Genomic DNA, 15,462 nt, shown 5'->3' with positions numbered 1-15,462 from the left:
CCTCCCTTCCCACTCTGCCAGACATCAGTCTCTGTGAGATTGGTGGCCCCTTGCAGCCCTCTGTTCCTGCACATTTTTATTATGTCATACTCAAAGACAAATATTCTTAGCAGAAGCCCCTCCATGTGCTGAGTCCAGCTACTCTCTAATGTGCTTTAAGTTTGTGAGCATATTTTATGGCGGGTTGCAGCCCTTAATGCAAATGTGTAATGGGAGTTGTACATCTGCACTGCAGGGAGAAAACACCTCTAGGGCCTGATTTTCATTTATGCTTGTGCTGGCTGAGTTACGCTGCACTGGCAGTGTAAAGGGACCTCAGAGTGGGTGCCAAGGCTGTGTAAAGCCTCTGTGTATTCTTAATAAAGCCACAATATGAACGAGAATTCAGTCTGCCTGGCTTGCCAAGGGAAAAAGCCCAGGAAGCAGAGCAGAAGACTCTCACGGTGGTGATTTTAAGGGCTGCAAAATTTAGCTTTCCATATGCAGAGGTGTGCTGGAATGATGGCTGTCCCTTGTGTTGTGATCTAATCATGATTATACACTGTATTAGTAACATGCTAGAATGTGAGTTATTGGCGTTTGGGTTTTCAGAATTCCTGTGGCTCCGTTTTCTCAGTCTTTGTGCTTATGTACCAATGGGGATACTTAGAGAAGGAGATTAATGAATAAGAGTGCTGTGGAAATAGGGGCTTGCACAGCACTAGGGCTGCTTGAATTGCTCCCCATGCTGAGAGGGGGCTGCAGTGAAGGCAGTGGGGGGCTCCTGGATGTGGGGAGGAGGCATCTCCTGCCTCCCCTGAGCCAAGCCTGCTTGCTGGAGTTTGGTGCATGGAGACTCATCAGACAAAGGTAGTGGCAGCCAATAGATTTGGTCAGTAGGGGCTACTCCTCTTACAGTATGTTCTGTCAGATGGAGCTTTGAGTAAAAACAAAACCATTTTAGTTACATTTAGATAAAACCATGAATACCCAGTGGAGAAATCAACAGCAAATTGCAAGTGAAACATCATACTACAAAGATGGCATTTCAGGCTAGAAGGGAGCCCACAGAATATTTGTGACTGAATAGCAAGTGTAGTGTAAGTAAAAGCCTAAAATCCTTATCCAGGGAAGGCTCACCTCCCTCCCCCTGAGCTCAGGTAAGCGTGCCTCCAAAAGACAGCTCAATTCATTAAAAGGGTAAAGCCAACAATCAGCAGCTGTGATTTTTAAGCAAGCCATGTATGAATCCAGCTGCATGTTCAGCAGGCAGGCAGAGCTGGGATGTAGGACAGACTGCAAAGCTCACCAGCTAGCACTAACTGTCCTGCTGCCATCATCATCTGGGGCAGCAAAACGTTTACCAGGGTGGTTTTTGTTTTCCCTCTGAAAAAGAACTGACAGACTGTCACAGGGGCCAGAGAGGAGACCCAAACTGTAGGTTTGGTTCCAGGAAACAAAGTCTGAGGAGTCTGCAGAGAGGGGAACAGATGGGATTTGTGTGTAAAGGAGACTCTGCTGCCCAATTTGTAGCCCCCAGCTCTGTCCCAACCTCAGGTCAGTCTGCTGGGACCATCCTCCACCACATCTGTGCAGCAGATATGGGAGGGAAACCCATGAGACACTTCCGACCACCCGGGTTTGCTTGGAAAGGACAAGAGGGAGGAGTGCCTGGAAAGCACAGGCTTTGCCTGTAGCCAAGGTGTCATTGTGGTAGGGGCCATTTCTGGCAGGGCAGGAAAGTGTCAGAGCCCTGGAGCTGAGGTGGATGATCAGCCTGGCCCCGGCAGAGGCAGAGGGAAGGATGGGGCTCCACTTCCCAGGGCTCTGCTTCCCAGGGCTCCTCTTCCCGAGGCTCAACTCCCCCAGCCAGGGCAGGCCTGGGAGCTCCACGGCAGAGCCAGGCCAGGGCAAGAACCACAGTAGAGCCCATTGGCTACCTGCCTTTGGGTCTTATTACCCCTGGACTCTGATTGGCCAAGAGCCCTTGGTCTCCAGTCTCTGATTGGGCAGAGGAAGTTGGAGAGTGACATGCTGGTGTCTGATTGGTCAGTACCTTTGGGTTATAGTTAGGGCTAAGGCTCTGATTGGCCAGTGACGTTGGGCCTGAAGGGTGCTCAATCACTATTGGACAAGGAAATCAGGAAAGCCGTTTACCAGTTGCTCCCAGGCTCTGATTGGTCAGCTGCCCCGGAGCAGCAGTCTACCTTTGGGGTATGATTAATCATGGCCCCTTGGGTTTCAGAGGGTCCTGATTCCTGATTGACCAGGAACTCCAGGGTCTCAGTAACCGCTGATTTCTGATTGGCCAGGCGCCCCAAGGTCCCAGTAATCTCTTATTTCTGATTGGTCAGGTACACAGGGTTTCCCCCCCCCCGCGTAACCCCTGAATTTTGATTGGCCAGATCCTCTGGGTTCCATCCGGTCCGGGGCTCTGATTGGCCGGGCTCGCCGGGCCCTGCCGCCCCCTGTCGGTTGTCATGGGAACTGCCTGCTGAACTCTCACCCGCGCGCCGCGGGTCACATGACCGGGGCCAACATGGCGGCGGCCGCCGGGGGCTGATCGGCGGCGCCCGCCGGGCCGCGCCGCATCCACCCGCATCCCGGGCCCGCCGCCCGCCGCCCGCCCGCGGCGCCCGCGGCTATGCAGAGCGGCAAGAGGGGGCCCGGCGGCGGGGGCCGGGAAGAGGTGGGTGCTGCAGTGGGGGGGAGGCCCGCGGACCGAGCGTTGTCCCGGGGATGCGCGGGGAGTGGGGGGACCGGGCCGGGCCTTGTGTACGGGCGAGTGGCGAGTTGTTTACATCCGCGTCCTGACGCTCTTGTCTCCCCTCTGCAGACCTTCCTGCGGGTGCGAGCGAACCGGCAGACCCGGCTGAACGGTGAGTGCGGCCCCCATGGCGCCTGCTCCTCCGGAGAAGTTTCCAGAGTTGGGCCGAGTTGTGTGGCACCCCCGTGTCCCCCGCACCGCAGGCCCGGAGCCGCCTCCAGCCCCGCCGGGAGGGCGCGGGGGCATCCGGGTGAAGCTCTCCACGCTCAGGCCCGGCTGTCCCCGCCGGGATCCCCCCGCCGGTGTAAAACAGGCCCCAAAGCCGTGTTGGCTGTGCGGGGCCCGGCTGCTGAGCTTTCACAGCTCACATGGCTGAATCTTGCAGTAAACTTTTAGGAAGCCTGAGCGTCATCTGACGTCATGGTTTGTTTTGTTTGGGTTTTTTTTCCTCTCACACCCACAGATGCTGGTGTGGTACTTTTGTTGTTGTATTTGTGGATGCTCCTAACAAGTAAACAACTATTTCTAGTCGACAGTGGCCTGATAGTACAAAACCAAATCGGACATCGTTTCAGAGAAAGGAAGCCCATCTCTCTGCTTTGAAATTGGAAAGAAAAGCTGAAAGGAAACTTTTTTTATCAGAGCTGAAGTAGTTGAAACTTTTCTCGAAGTTCAGAGGTCAGAACTTACTGTGTACACAGTAGCAATGTTCTGCCATCTGGTTTTGTGCTGCTTGTAGCTACTTTAGTATATAATATTTAGTCAGAATTTTGTTATTTAGGTTAATAGGAGGGTCATTAATCTCGAGCTTCTTGATATGATAGTTCTCTATAACACCTCTGATGAGCATTTGGAGTTTATTTAGGAGATCTGCTTGAACAAAATAACAAAAAGGTTTAAAGTGTGTTGATAGAAAACATTTGGCTTGAATTTGAAGCCCTCCATGTTTATGTAGTCTCAAGCAAATAGAAGCTACTGATCCAGAACTTTGATAAGTTAGACATAGGTGAATTCAGAGCTAGCCTTACAGTTTTTAAATATCAACCCAGAGGGCCAAAAAACAGCAAACTCCAGAAAGTCTGTTAAGCCATAGAACAAAGAAAGGAGTTACCTTGCACCAGTGACAGTAACTGCTGGCAGGTGCTCACTCTGCCCTCCAGGATGAGTGCAGGGAGCTGCCAGTGCTGGCAGACACAGAGTTCAAATGGCCCAGGTGCCTGAGGTGCTGCTCTCTGGGGACTTGTTTTGTGTGACCGAGGTCTCTGGGGTCAAGGATGTCAAACTGTTCCTTTATCACAGTTAGATAGCTAGGGCTAAGCTCTCTCCTTCCACCTTTTTTCAGGCCAGAAATTAAGGTGCAGTCACCTTATTTTAAAGATTTTTTTTTTTAAGTCTGAGCCAAATTCTTGGTGTTGTGGAGTCCTTCAGAGTGAGACACAGTTCTCAGTGAGAGCGTTGCTCAGCTGAACTGGCTCAGGATTGCTTTGTGCTTTTGTCTTTGTCCCAAAGCAGGGCTGCAGCACAGTCTGGGTAGACTGTGATGTCCTTTTGGGAGCTCTTCTGGATGTTTTTGTAAACCTGTGCTCATCTGAAGAGAGGCAGGTAGTTTTGTACAGCATTTGCATTGTTTTTGCTGGACATCTTACTCTTCTTTGTGTACCTTTCGTGGTACAGCCATATCCTAAATGAAAGAATATATGTGCTGCCCTAATAGTGCTGGGGTTTCCTGTCTGTTCTCTTCTTCATCCTAAGATGAAGAGGGTTCAGATGTCAGGGAGTTGGATGCAGAAATTCAGGTGAAGTGCTTTGGGTCCCAGAAAGGGTCAGATTAGATCAGGACTGGTTCCTTCTGACCTTAGGTTTTTGTGACTGGTCACTGCTGTTCCCAGAACATACCTGTAGTGATGTCTGGTCCAGGCTGCACCCAGCCACATGGTTGGGTGGGTTCTACTGCTCCTTTCTCTGCATGTGTCTTTACATTTGTACTTCTGAACACTGGCTGCTTTCTAGTTTCTTCCTCCACATTTGTTTGTATGAAATAATTGCAGTATTTGTAAGCTATGCCACCTAATTGTTGAGTAATTTGAGCAGTAATGCTTTAGATGGAGAACACTGGAGTGCTTTAGAGAAAAAAAACCCTCTTCTTTATCTATATCTCATGTTTTAATGAGCTTCTAATCAATCATGCAACTTTAGTTTCCTAATCCTGATTATTTTACATGAACAGAAGTTGTGTAGGACTTGTTCAAGGACAACTGACTCTTTGTTTCATATTCTCATTGACACACTGCAGAAACTTAAGATATAGCAAATGCAGTCTGTCAAATAAAAATCTATTTCATTTGTTTTATGATGTTTTATGTGTACTTTTCAATATTGTTGTAACCAGTTTATCTTGGTGTTTCTGTCATGCATTTATGAGCTGAGTTCCAGAAGCTCTTCTGGAAACTCCTCCCATAAAAAGGTCTCACAGTGTTTGCTCTTCTTTCACATTATCCTTGACTCTAATCTTGGCTGCCCAGGCTGTTTGTGACTCAGTCTTGTTTGGACCTTGATGTTGTGTTCATTTGGGAATGTGCAAAAAGAGCTAAGGGAAGAGAAGGTAGAGAGGGAAATGTCTTCTGTGAGGTTCTGTTGGCCTGGTCACAACATCAGGTTCTGATGGTAACATGGTTCACATGTACCTGACTGGCCAGAATTTTAATTCTGTAAATCAAGCCCGTGGCTTAAATTGAGCTGTAAGTAAGGCAAATGCATTTTCAAGCTCAGGAGCAGGAGATTAATGTTCTGTCTGTTAGGCTCTTGGTTGAGTGTTTGTATCACAACTTCCCTGTTAGCCTCAGTGAGTTAATCCTGCACTTCTCACCTGTGCTAAACTCACTTTCCAGAGGTTGTGTCCTTGTGAACCCAGGCATATGAGGTGCTGGTTCCTGATGAACCTGTGTGACAAAGGAAGCTTTTCTTTCATTTGCCTTATTTCCAGTGTTGCCAAACTGGAAACTTTAAGCCACCCTGTAAATTGATGCTTGTGGAGTTTAGCAGTGCAGAGCAGGTTAGGTAGTCATTCAAAATTGGAGGCACAAAGTTTAGCTTAGTGTATCAGAACATGGGTTCAGCAGGTTAAATAGGTGCCAGCCTCTGAGAATAGTGTCACATTGAAGGTTGCTGAAAATCATCTGTGTGGAACTTTGACCATGCAAATCTGAAAGCTGCACTGAAATCCTTTTGTGAATCTGGCCCTTAATGTTCTTTTTCAGGCAGATGAGCAGCAAATTGTACTTAAGGTCTGAAACTGATTCCTTCTTGACCATCTTGTTTTCTTGCTTTTGCTTCTTCTTGAGGTGGCTTTTTGTGCCCTGCCACTACTGCTGTTGTTCCCTTGCATCAGATGCTGTGGATGAGTTTGATCATTCACAAAAGCTTTCTGTGACAGATCTAACAAAAGTAGGTATAGCCACTCCTCAGGACTCCTGCAGATTTGCAGAGAACAGGTGCTAGCTCTTGTGCTTGAATAACTTTGGCATAAGTTTAGGGTTGTTTCCAAAGTTCTCAGGTGAGTTGTGAAGTAGGTCCTTACAAAGCTCCATTTGCACCTCCCTGAGAAGGTGAATCCAGTTTTGGTGGTTACCCCCAGCCTGTCTCTCCAAGCAGCCTGTGCAGTTTATTGAACCACCAGCACCATGTCCTGTGCTTTTGTAGCTGATGGGTGGGGGAGGAATGTAGCTGGATGATTTTCACTGGAAAGGAGACAAAAATGCTTCCACTTAATTTGATTGGCCTGCCATTGCAGGAGCTGCTAATGATGTCTGCATAGGACTCAGGGGACCACTCAAACTGGTGGAGGGAACCATAAGGGATATTGCTAGTAACTTAATCATGCCCTTTGATGCTGCAGGAGAGGTTGGTGCAATGTCCACTGCTAGATGCCATGTAAGAGCACTTCTGAGGTAATTAGTGCTGTGTCCTGAAGGTGAATTTTTGCTTGGGGAGGGGAGTACCAGTGAGAAGTAAAATCCATTAGCTTTTCTCACAGGAAGTTTGGCTGGACTAGAGAGTAACATGATCTTTAGGCATTAATAAGGTTCAGCCTTGATGAGGAGAGCCCATTGTTAGAAAACATCCTCAGTCTCTTCTGCCAGTAAGGCAGCAGTGGTGGCTTGGCTCCTTGTCTCTGTGCCTGTGGGAAGGAGGGACCAGTGTTCCCTCAGCAGCAGAGGCTTTGTTGAGTGCAGTTTGGCTCCTTCTCTAGAGCAAGCAGCCTCTCACCTTGCACAGCCCCATATTAGAGAACTACATATCAACGAAGGGAAGAGTAATTCCATAGCTGAGAGCCCCTGCCCTTGCAGAAGATCCCAGTTCTTGCTCACCTCTGTGTGCCACTTTCTCATTCATCTGCTGTGGTGACTTAAACTCCCCCTGTGCCGGATGGTTTCGTGTAATCTGAGGGAGAACATGCACTTGCAGCAGGAGCCATGTATAGGGTAATGTACATCTTTAAAAGTGAGGCCTCAGAGGTGCTGGATGCCCTCTGATAGCCTAATAATTATTAATGCTAATAAAAACTAGTGAACTTCTCACCTCCTGGCAGAAGGTTGGAATAATAACTATAGAATCTTTGTGCAGTCAGAGGTAAGAATGGGTCAGTCTTGTGCAAAAACCTCCTTCCCTGAGTTCTGTCCTCTTTGTACATCCAGTCCTCAACTGGCTGCATTTTTATCTTCCGGAATTATGGGAGGAAGGGAATGACTTTTTCTTTTTTTTCCCCTGTCTCCATGCTCCTGCCACAGGAGCGAGGGAGAGAGGGATTAGTGAGCTAATTAGAAATGATCGCATCTATCAACACTAATTAGCAATCCTGTGGTCTCACTTGCTTGTTCTTTTGAGCTGCTCCCCTTCGGGACAGCGGCACAATCAGCCCCTGCCTTTGGGGCCGCTCCGTCCCCGCCGCGCTGATTGGAAGTGATGGCCGGGCTGGGCTGCGTGTGCCGGCCAGGGACAGCGCCGCTCCCGCTCGGATCTGCTTGCCAGGCTGCTCCCTCCTCGTCCCTCCTGTCACCAGGGGCACCCTTGGCCTCCGTGGGCACGGCGCTGCTGCCACTGCTGATGACCAGAGAACGAAAATGGCAGGGGGATTTGTTTTCAACACCTCTTTCCTCCGGTGACTTTTTCACTTGTGGCACTGCAACTCAAAGGGATGCTGCTCTGCGGAGCTAAATGAGCCAAGATAGGGGCTGGCTGCTGGGTCTGGTGTAGAGCTGGGGCAGAGTGAGGTTCTCTCCCAGCTCTGCACTAAAAATCAGGTGCTTGTTCTGGTAGAATCGTCTTAAGAATTTATCTGTAGAAGATCCAAAATAAGTTGTCTTTCTTTTGTCACTGCTACAGTGCATGGATTGGAGGATGGCAGTAAAAAAACCCTAAAAATACTAATAAATTCACCAGGCAGACTGCTCTAACTGAATTGTTTGGCCATGGGGAGTCCTACCAGAATAATTAAACTGCTCCTTCCCTGCATTTCCCTGTTAAAAACATGATGAGGTGAGAGAAATTTGTGTCTGAGATCAGGATAGAGGAGGCTTTGTTTCTGTGTTTCTCTCCAGATGGGTGTTTGCTGAGGAATGCTCAAGTCATGTCTGATTCCAGCCTTCTTCCATATTTTTTGCTGGCTCTACAGAGCTAGTGAGGCAAGGAAAGAGCATCCTAAACTTAAATGAAAGAGTCATGCTGAAGGATATAGGTATGCACTAAACCAGAACTTCAGAAATCTCTTGGGCACTGAAGTACAAGCCAGAAAGAGTGTGGCTTAACTCTGCCTAAATGAGAGGGTTGTGGAACTGTCAGTGTGGTGTACCCAGCACAAGAGAGGGTTGTGGAGCTTCAGCAAATAAAATTTAGAGAAACAATGAAAGCTGTGTTTATTGAGAGTCTGTGTTGTTCAAAGTGCCAGATACCAAAAACATTTTTGTTTTGGTCTCAAGTTGCTGTCTCTTACTCTAGGAATGTCACATTTACAGAATCCTTTCCAGCATGTGAGGAGTGGAGATGTATTTCCAGGGAGTTTTCACACATACGTATTTCAGTGAGGAAAAACAATGTGCCCACTGGCTAATTTGAAGCTTTCTTAGTGCTGGAGCATGAGAGAGTATAGGTGATGATGAGGACTCCGAAATTGTGGGAAAGTATATCCTAACCCAGAGTCCTGAGTCCAGGGAAGCCAACAAGAAAGTCTTGAAGGAGGCCTTTCTGGTCTCTGCTGATGTGTTCAGCTGAAACTTTATAATTCACTTGATGTGTGTGCTCTAAACTAATGCACTTGAGAAAACAATGAACAGAAACTTGCCTGTGCACTGGTCCTTCCCATCCTGGATTGCAGAAGCTTTCTGTGGCTCGCTGGCTGCAGGGAGCTGTTGATCCCTCAGTGTTCAGGCATGAAGGCTCTCAGAGCATGCTGCAGTGCTCACAATGTCAGTAACGATTTCTGGCTAATGCAGCTTTTTGGTGGTGTCATCTCTCATTATCACACGGGCTTTCCTTGGGCTTTTTCTTGTCTCTCATTCAGAATTTTGACCTTCCTTATTAATTAAACAGTGACTTTCCTGCAGCCAGTGATTGAGTTATTCAGTAATACCTGCCTAAAGCTATCATAATAAAAGACAGAAGTTCTTTTTAATGCAAATGATTTGGTTCCAGATGTTTTGATCACATTAAACGATGGCTCAAATTAACCAGCTATTGGATTAAGCAACAGGCTACCTTGGCTGCTTTTTCTAATCATCGTGATTCCTAACATGTTTGTTTCCCAGAGCATGCTCTCAAGAAGGCAGTGTAGCTCCTAGTTTTCATGAAATAAAAACAGTAGAGAGACGGAAGCTATCTAGCATAGGTCCTGTGTTTTTCGTAGCAAATCTCTTTCCTTTCCATAAAAATTGCCTGCTACCAAGATGGTGCTCTGACTTGTTTGTGGTGGTCTGAGAAGGAGTTTTTCAGGGTGTACAGGAGGCTTTGTGGTCCTGGAAGTAATTGTTAAATACTTTGTCCAAAGCTATCAGGTGCTGCATCATCCTTCCACATTCTAAGTTCTTGTAGAGGGAATAGGCGTGTTAATGGAAGGACCTCAGACTTAAAAGGCAAAATTCAAAACAGGGTTCAGTGGCTTGATCACTCAACTTTGAAAACAATTTCAGGTTTCCAAGGCAAAGATTTTAACCATTCTAGTAACTTACCATTGGATGTGTAGCAGATATTCTTCTAGTTGCTAAATTGTGAATAGCTGCCTCTGTGGAATCAGAGTGCTCAGCTACAGGTTACAGATTTCCTTTGGAAAGCGCCAAGTAACAGTCTCTGTTCTGTTCATAGAGGTCAGAATTGGGAGTTCCAATGGGATTTTCTGCTGTGAAATCTTAGCATTTTTGCCAAGGGTTTATTATTTGGAGCTGAGCCAAGACTGGACCTACGAACTTGACATGTCTTCCTTTTTTGTTTCTTTTCTTCCCTGGTTTCTCCATGCAGCTCGGATTGGAAAAATGAAACGGAGGAAGCAAGACGAAGGGCAGGTATGTCCCCTCTGCAGCCGACCCCTGTCAGGATCCGAGGAGGAGATGAGTAGGCATGTGGAACAATGCCTTGCAAAGGTAGAGGCGCAAGAGGATCACCAGCTGCCATTCCCTTCTCCCCACTCCCAGCTCTGTCTGTAGTTGTCCTAATGTGGGGCAAAAACTAACATTGCTGAGCTTGCAGGCAATGCTAACTGTCTCCCTAAGATCTGTAGTCACTTCTTTGTCTGGGAAGATGGATTCTTCTGGATTTTTCTGTTCTGTTGCATTAGCAACTTTTTACTTCATGCACTGTTCTGCTCTTATGGAAGTCTAATTTGTAGATTTTAAAGGTGGAACTATTGAAATTTATGAACCTTTTGTAGGACTTCAGGCATCCTATGTAGCACAGGAAGAACAGTTCGTTCTGGTCTGTGCCTTTGACAGCATTGCAATTGTTTGTTGGGTTCTTTTGTAGCAGACTGGGATTTTTAAAGTTGCATGATCCTCTTACTCCAGGGAAGTTGCATTTAAGCAGAACCATTCTCTTGCTGTTCATCCCAAAGACAGCAAGGAAGGAGAAACAAGCCCCAGGGGAGGGAGAGAGTTTTGTCATAGGGCTTTTTGTTCATGTTGCTCAGGAAAAACCTTCAATAGAGGACTTGTTGCCTCGAGAGGTGCATAGTATAAAGAGAGGTGTATTTTGATCAGTATGCCCTGAAACTATGTTACAGGAGAACACTTCTGCTAGGGGTCAAAGGAATGTTCCTCCATGACAGAGGAATTTTGCTTGCAAGGCAGGGGAATGTATGTTGAAATGAACACCAGCATTGTTGTAGGGACCAGACCTTATATTTCCTTGAGTAAAAATTATGAAACTTGCAACTTGTTTAATCTTAGATTGTCAAGTTCTTCCAGTACCTATTTACTTCTAGTTGAGGTTAGTAGGAACAGGAATGGGAATAGAGGCTGCTGTATGCTCTATACTTAGCTGTCCTGCAAGCAGCCCAGCTTTTCTTCCCCATCCCACCACGAGTTATGAACCCCAAAGAGCCATTTTGTGCATCTCAACACTCTGCCCCTGCTCTACCCCATGCAGAGAGAAGGTTCGTGCATGACTGAGGATGACTCTGTGGACATCGAGAACGAGAACGGCAACCGCTTTGAGGAGTACGAGTGGTGCGGGCAGAAGAGGATACGGGCCACTACTCTCCTGGAGGGAGGATTCCGAGGTGTGCAGTGTTCTGGGAGCACTTGTAAACCATTCTGCTGTGGCATTCCATCATTACCTATCTTTAAAGAGAGGGACGCAGGGATTTCCCTTCCACAAAAGGCAGAATCATCAGCCTTTTTGCCAGAATGTAAAGTGATTTCAGTTTTTTGTCCCTCTTGAACGATGGGAGTCAAAATTTGTGCAAATCTTTAACAAAGTGTCGGGATATTTCTTTCTCAAGGAATGTGGCTGAGGAGGGAGTGGGTAGATCATGTGGGGAAAATAACATTTTATATCTCACACATAGTAAGAAATACATGGAAATATGTGAAGAGAGGGAAATAGAAATGAAATTGTAAAAATTCCCAGCCTGGAGTGACGAAAGCTGGTGTATCAGCCTCTGGTGATGTATTGGAGGTGACAGCTAAGTCGCTTTAGCACCTGCATAAAATATTAAAGGGCCAGTTGTGCATTTATCACTCCATCCCTTTTAAGGTTGATAAATGAGAATCCAGGAACCTGCTCTGCACCTCCAGCACTGCAAGCCCTTAGGGCTCTCAGACAAACACATTTTATTTTTCCTCCTTCTTTTGCTCCTTCCCTAGTGATGGGGAAATCAGTTACCAGGGAGAGAGTGAGTTATGGCAAAATTTGACCTCTTGTGAGCTTTATTGGTGAATGTAATTTTAGCTAGAAACCTGGCCCCTTTCTTACATTCAGCCCTTTGGCCTCGAAGAGGAGGATTTACTAAACTGTTCATTGGCATGAACCTCAGGCACTCATGAGAGTTTCTCACAAGCAATCCACGTAGCGCATGCTTAATGAGAGGAGGAATGCTGGCTCCCTTCGTTCAATAAAGAGGATGGGATGTGATCTCTTCCTATATCAGCTTGGATTTTAATTTAAAATATCTCAAGGGGAAAGGCTACTGCATAAGGGAGTTGGACTTAAAAGAAAGCCATGTGCTCTGCTAAAACCAGGCACTCCTGATCTGCTCTTGCTTTCCTCTGAAATTAAATTGTAGTTGGGTTGTAGCAGAGCAGATGATAAGGAGCAGCTTCTTCAGGCTTTAAAGGACCCCCAGTGAAGCTCATGCTATTACATGCTGTGTCAGTAGCCTAACTTTTTTTGTGACTGCATGGAGAGTTGTGTCTGTGCATGATTCCACGTAGAGGCCTGATGAGACCATGCAGGATCTTAAACTATGTTCATGTAGCATAGACACTACAATCTGTAGCAGGGAGGCATGGGATGTCTGTGTGCCTCTGTTGTTGTCATCACTGCTAGCCCTGGTTAGAAAAAGCTGTTAAGTTCATCTCTTCCCCTTTTTTTGTGCTTGAGTGGTTTCTTTCTTCATCCCCACCAAACACCTGCATTTGAGGAGAGCACGCTCTTCCACTTCTTTGGTGTGGACATGATGCTATCTTCACCTGGTAAATGTTCCCAATTGCTTTTGAGTTAATTTTCTGAAGTGTGATCTGAATCTTCCACATTACTTCGGTCATATGAAGACACTTGGTATGTAGAGACCCTCTTTCAAATGAGGCTTCGGGTGGACAATATCTGTGTAATTGCTGTAGTTAGGCTGGGTAAATGTTTTTCCTAACAACTTTCTACTTAGTATTTTGGGATAATCAGACAATATGTACAGGGTACCTGCCTACTCTGTGCAAGAAGTTGTAAAATTTGGAAAGCCAAAGCAAAGCTGGAATGATCCCCTACAGCTGGCTGATTGCATTTATTTTTAATTAAGTTACACTTTTTCATGCTCTCTTTTGTGGCTCTCCTATTGTTGTCTCTGACTGCTGCATTCATGGGTCTCCATCACTCAGGACTGCTATGTGCACTCTCAGGTAACCTTAAGGTGACTGTCTTTCTTCTTTTGCTGCCAGTGTTGGCTCTTGCCAGACAGAATTCTTAATTTACAGCCCTGAAGCACAGCACAACGTTTTGTAGATGCTTTCTAATGCTTAAAACTGCTTTGTCTGGAGTTGGCAAGGCCCTCGTTAACCCCTGTCACCTGAGGCTTTGCATTTGGCTCTGTTCCCTTTGCTGAGAAGTAGCAGTGATGTGGAAATCAAATGTCTTTTATAATGCCAGACAGCCTTTACCAGGCTACAGGGATGTCACCAATGTCTAAAGAGATGACATGGGGAAATACATAAAACCGGAGGGGAAAATAGATGGCCATGTGTCTCATTAATTTCAGTTTTAATGGTGTGTTGCTTTGAGGAGATGTCACAGCTGGGTGAAGGGGGAGCAGGACACTGTGGCCACTGTGTGTTGCACGTAAGTCCATTGAGCAGCATTACAGCAGTGTCTCAACACAGATCCTGACTTTTTTATCATTTTTGGTTAGGGGACAAGGTTCATATCACTCTCCACATGAGGAAAATTCTTTGCCAATTATATAGGAAATGCTGACAGATTCTCAGTTGGAGTAAGGTTGAGAGACCTTAGGGTTTTTCTTCCTAAAAACAGAAGCCTCAGGGAAATGAGCAGCCCTGTTTGGGTTTTCTGGAAGATGGTCTAAAACGTAGAAGCAATCACAAGCTGAAACTCTCACTTGTAAAGTTCCTAGGATGACACTTTCCTGCTTCCAAAGCACTTGCAGGAAAAACTTCCTTTTCTGACCTGAGAAGCTGTCTTAGAAGCTGGAAATTATTTGTCTTCTCTGTTTATTACAGCTGCCAGCCCCCAGTCAGGTCTAGTGTGGCAGAGCCGTAGCACACCTTCTTGGCTGCCACAGCTTGGCATTCCTGAGGCAGCAGGTAGAAAGAACAGGCTGTGGCAGTAAGTAGGAATATGACCTGAGAAGTGCAGGGATCAGTGTGTTGTCTCTGAAGCTGTTGGGTTTGCTGAAGGATTTTAGTCAGGAAATATTTAGTACTTCCAGCTGGCTTCTTAAAATTAAAATTTGCCATCATTCGATTTGCTTTGCAAAGCTGGAAAGATGTAAGGTGTAAATTAAGATTATTGGCAGTTATATTTGGGTTTGGAGCCACTTCGTTTCAGCAGAGGTGCTACATGAAGCAGGGGTTTGTAGGAGAGTTTATGGTTCTCCTTGGAGGTAGGTGCAGAATAATACCAGCATGAAATACCAAACTCTGTTTAAATCAAGTGTGTACTTCAAAGTGTAAAACTGTACTGATAAAATAATCAGATATTCCCCTGCCTCAGTACAGTGTCACAAGACTAAAATTTCTCTGGAAATACCTGAACATTCAGTAACTATCTCTCCCCATGTCTCTGAATCATCTCTGTCTGAAGCTCTTTGTTGCAGAGGATTATTTCATGCCACCTTTAATGAGTTTCTGTGTTTTGGATGCCAACAAGGCTTCACAAGTGAAAGCGTCAAGTGGCTTCGTCTCTGATGTGGGGTTTGTTGGAGTTTTTTTAATGCTCAACATATTTGGAGCAATTCTTCTATTCCAGTCCAGAATGGATGCACGTTACCCTCTGTTTACACTGTAAGGTTATCCCTTTAAAGAATTCCTGAGGGAAGTTCAAAAGGTTTTTTTTTCTTTGAAAGATTCAGTGTCTCTTTTTGTGTGTATGTTTCTTACTTGAAAGAAGGGAAGGGAGGGGGGAAGTGGAAAAAAAGTGCTTTATCTGAAAAGAATCACATCAGCTTCACACTGATAGAAGCTGCTGTCATCTCTTAAACGGCTTAGCACAGTCAAAAGGCAAGAGGACTTAAAACAGTGTCTTACACAGGGATCGATGGGTGGAACACATAACTCGTAACTGCAAAAAAAAAAGCAGCTCGGGGGGAGAGATAACGGTAATGATTGCATTGAGGGAAGCTTGAGGGAGGCTTGTTCTTTGTAACACAGCTTCAAAGGTGTGTGGACTGGTGCCTAAGCAAACTGTCCTGTGAAGTTGCTGCCTCTGTAGGTCTAGGGAAGGCAGGGGGGGTGGGGGATGCTTGCACCCTTCTGTTTCTTAACAGATGGGACAAAGATTAGTAAATG

At 46.1% G+C, this 15,462-nt stretch overlaps 1 protein-coding gene across 7 annotated transcripts in view; it reads left to right on the top strand.

Moving 5' to 3' along the window:
- RNF220 (ring finger protein 220) overlaps positions 1 to 15,462 on the top strand; it is a 213,741-nt gene that overhangs the window by 158,402 nt on the left and 39,877 nt on the right. For 3 of the 7 annotated variants that reach the window (XM_074545911.1, XM_074545912.1, XM_026790378.2), the window contains 3 exons: positions 2,816 to 2,858; positions 10,253 to 10,374; positions 11,375 to 11,507. In XM_074545911.1, coding sequence (XP_074402012.1) covers positions 2,816 to 2,858; positions 10,253 to 10,374; positions 11,375 to 11,507 — 298 coding nt within the window. Of the gene's footprint in view, positions 1 to 2,479; positions 2,669 to 2,815; positions 2,859 to 10,252; positions 10,375 to 11,374; positions 11,508 to 15,462 lie in introns of those variants that run through there. The other 4 variants (XM_026790379.2, XM_026790380.2, XM_026790381.2 and 1 more) reach the window with 3 other exon arrangements.

The sequence above is a fragment of the Zonotrichia albicollis genome, chromosome 8 (assembly GCF_047830755.1).
Source record: "Zonotrichia albicollis isolate bZonAlb1 chromosome 8, bZonAlb1.hap1, whole genome shotgun sequence".
In the NCBI taxonomy this organism is placed as follows: domain Eukaryota; kingdom Metazoa; phylum Chordata; class Aves; order Passeriformes; family Passerellidae; genus Zonotrichia; species Zonotrichia albicollis.
Note: the sequence above shows the minus strand (reverse complement) of the source record. Positions and strands in the feature narration are given on the sequence as shown.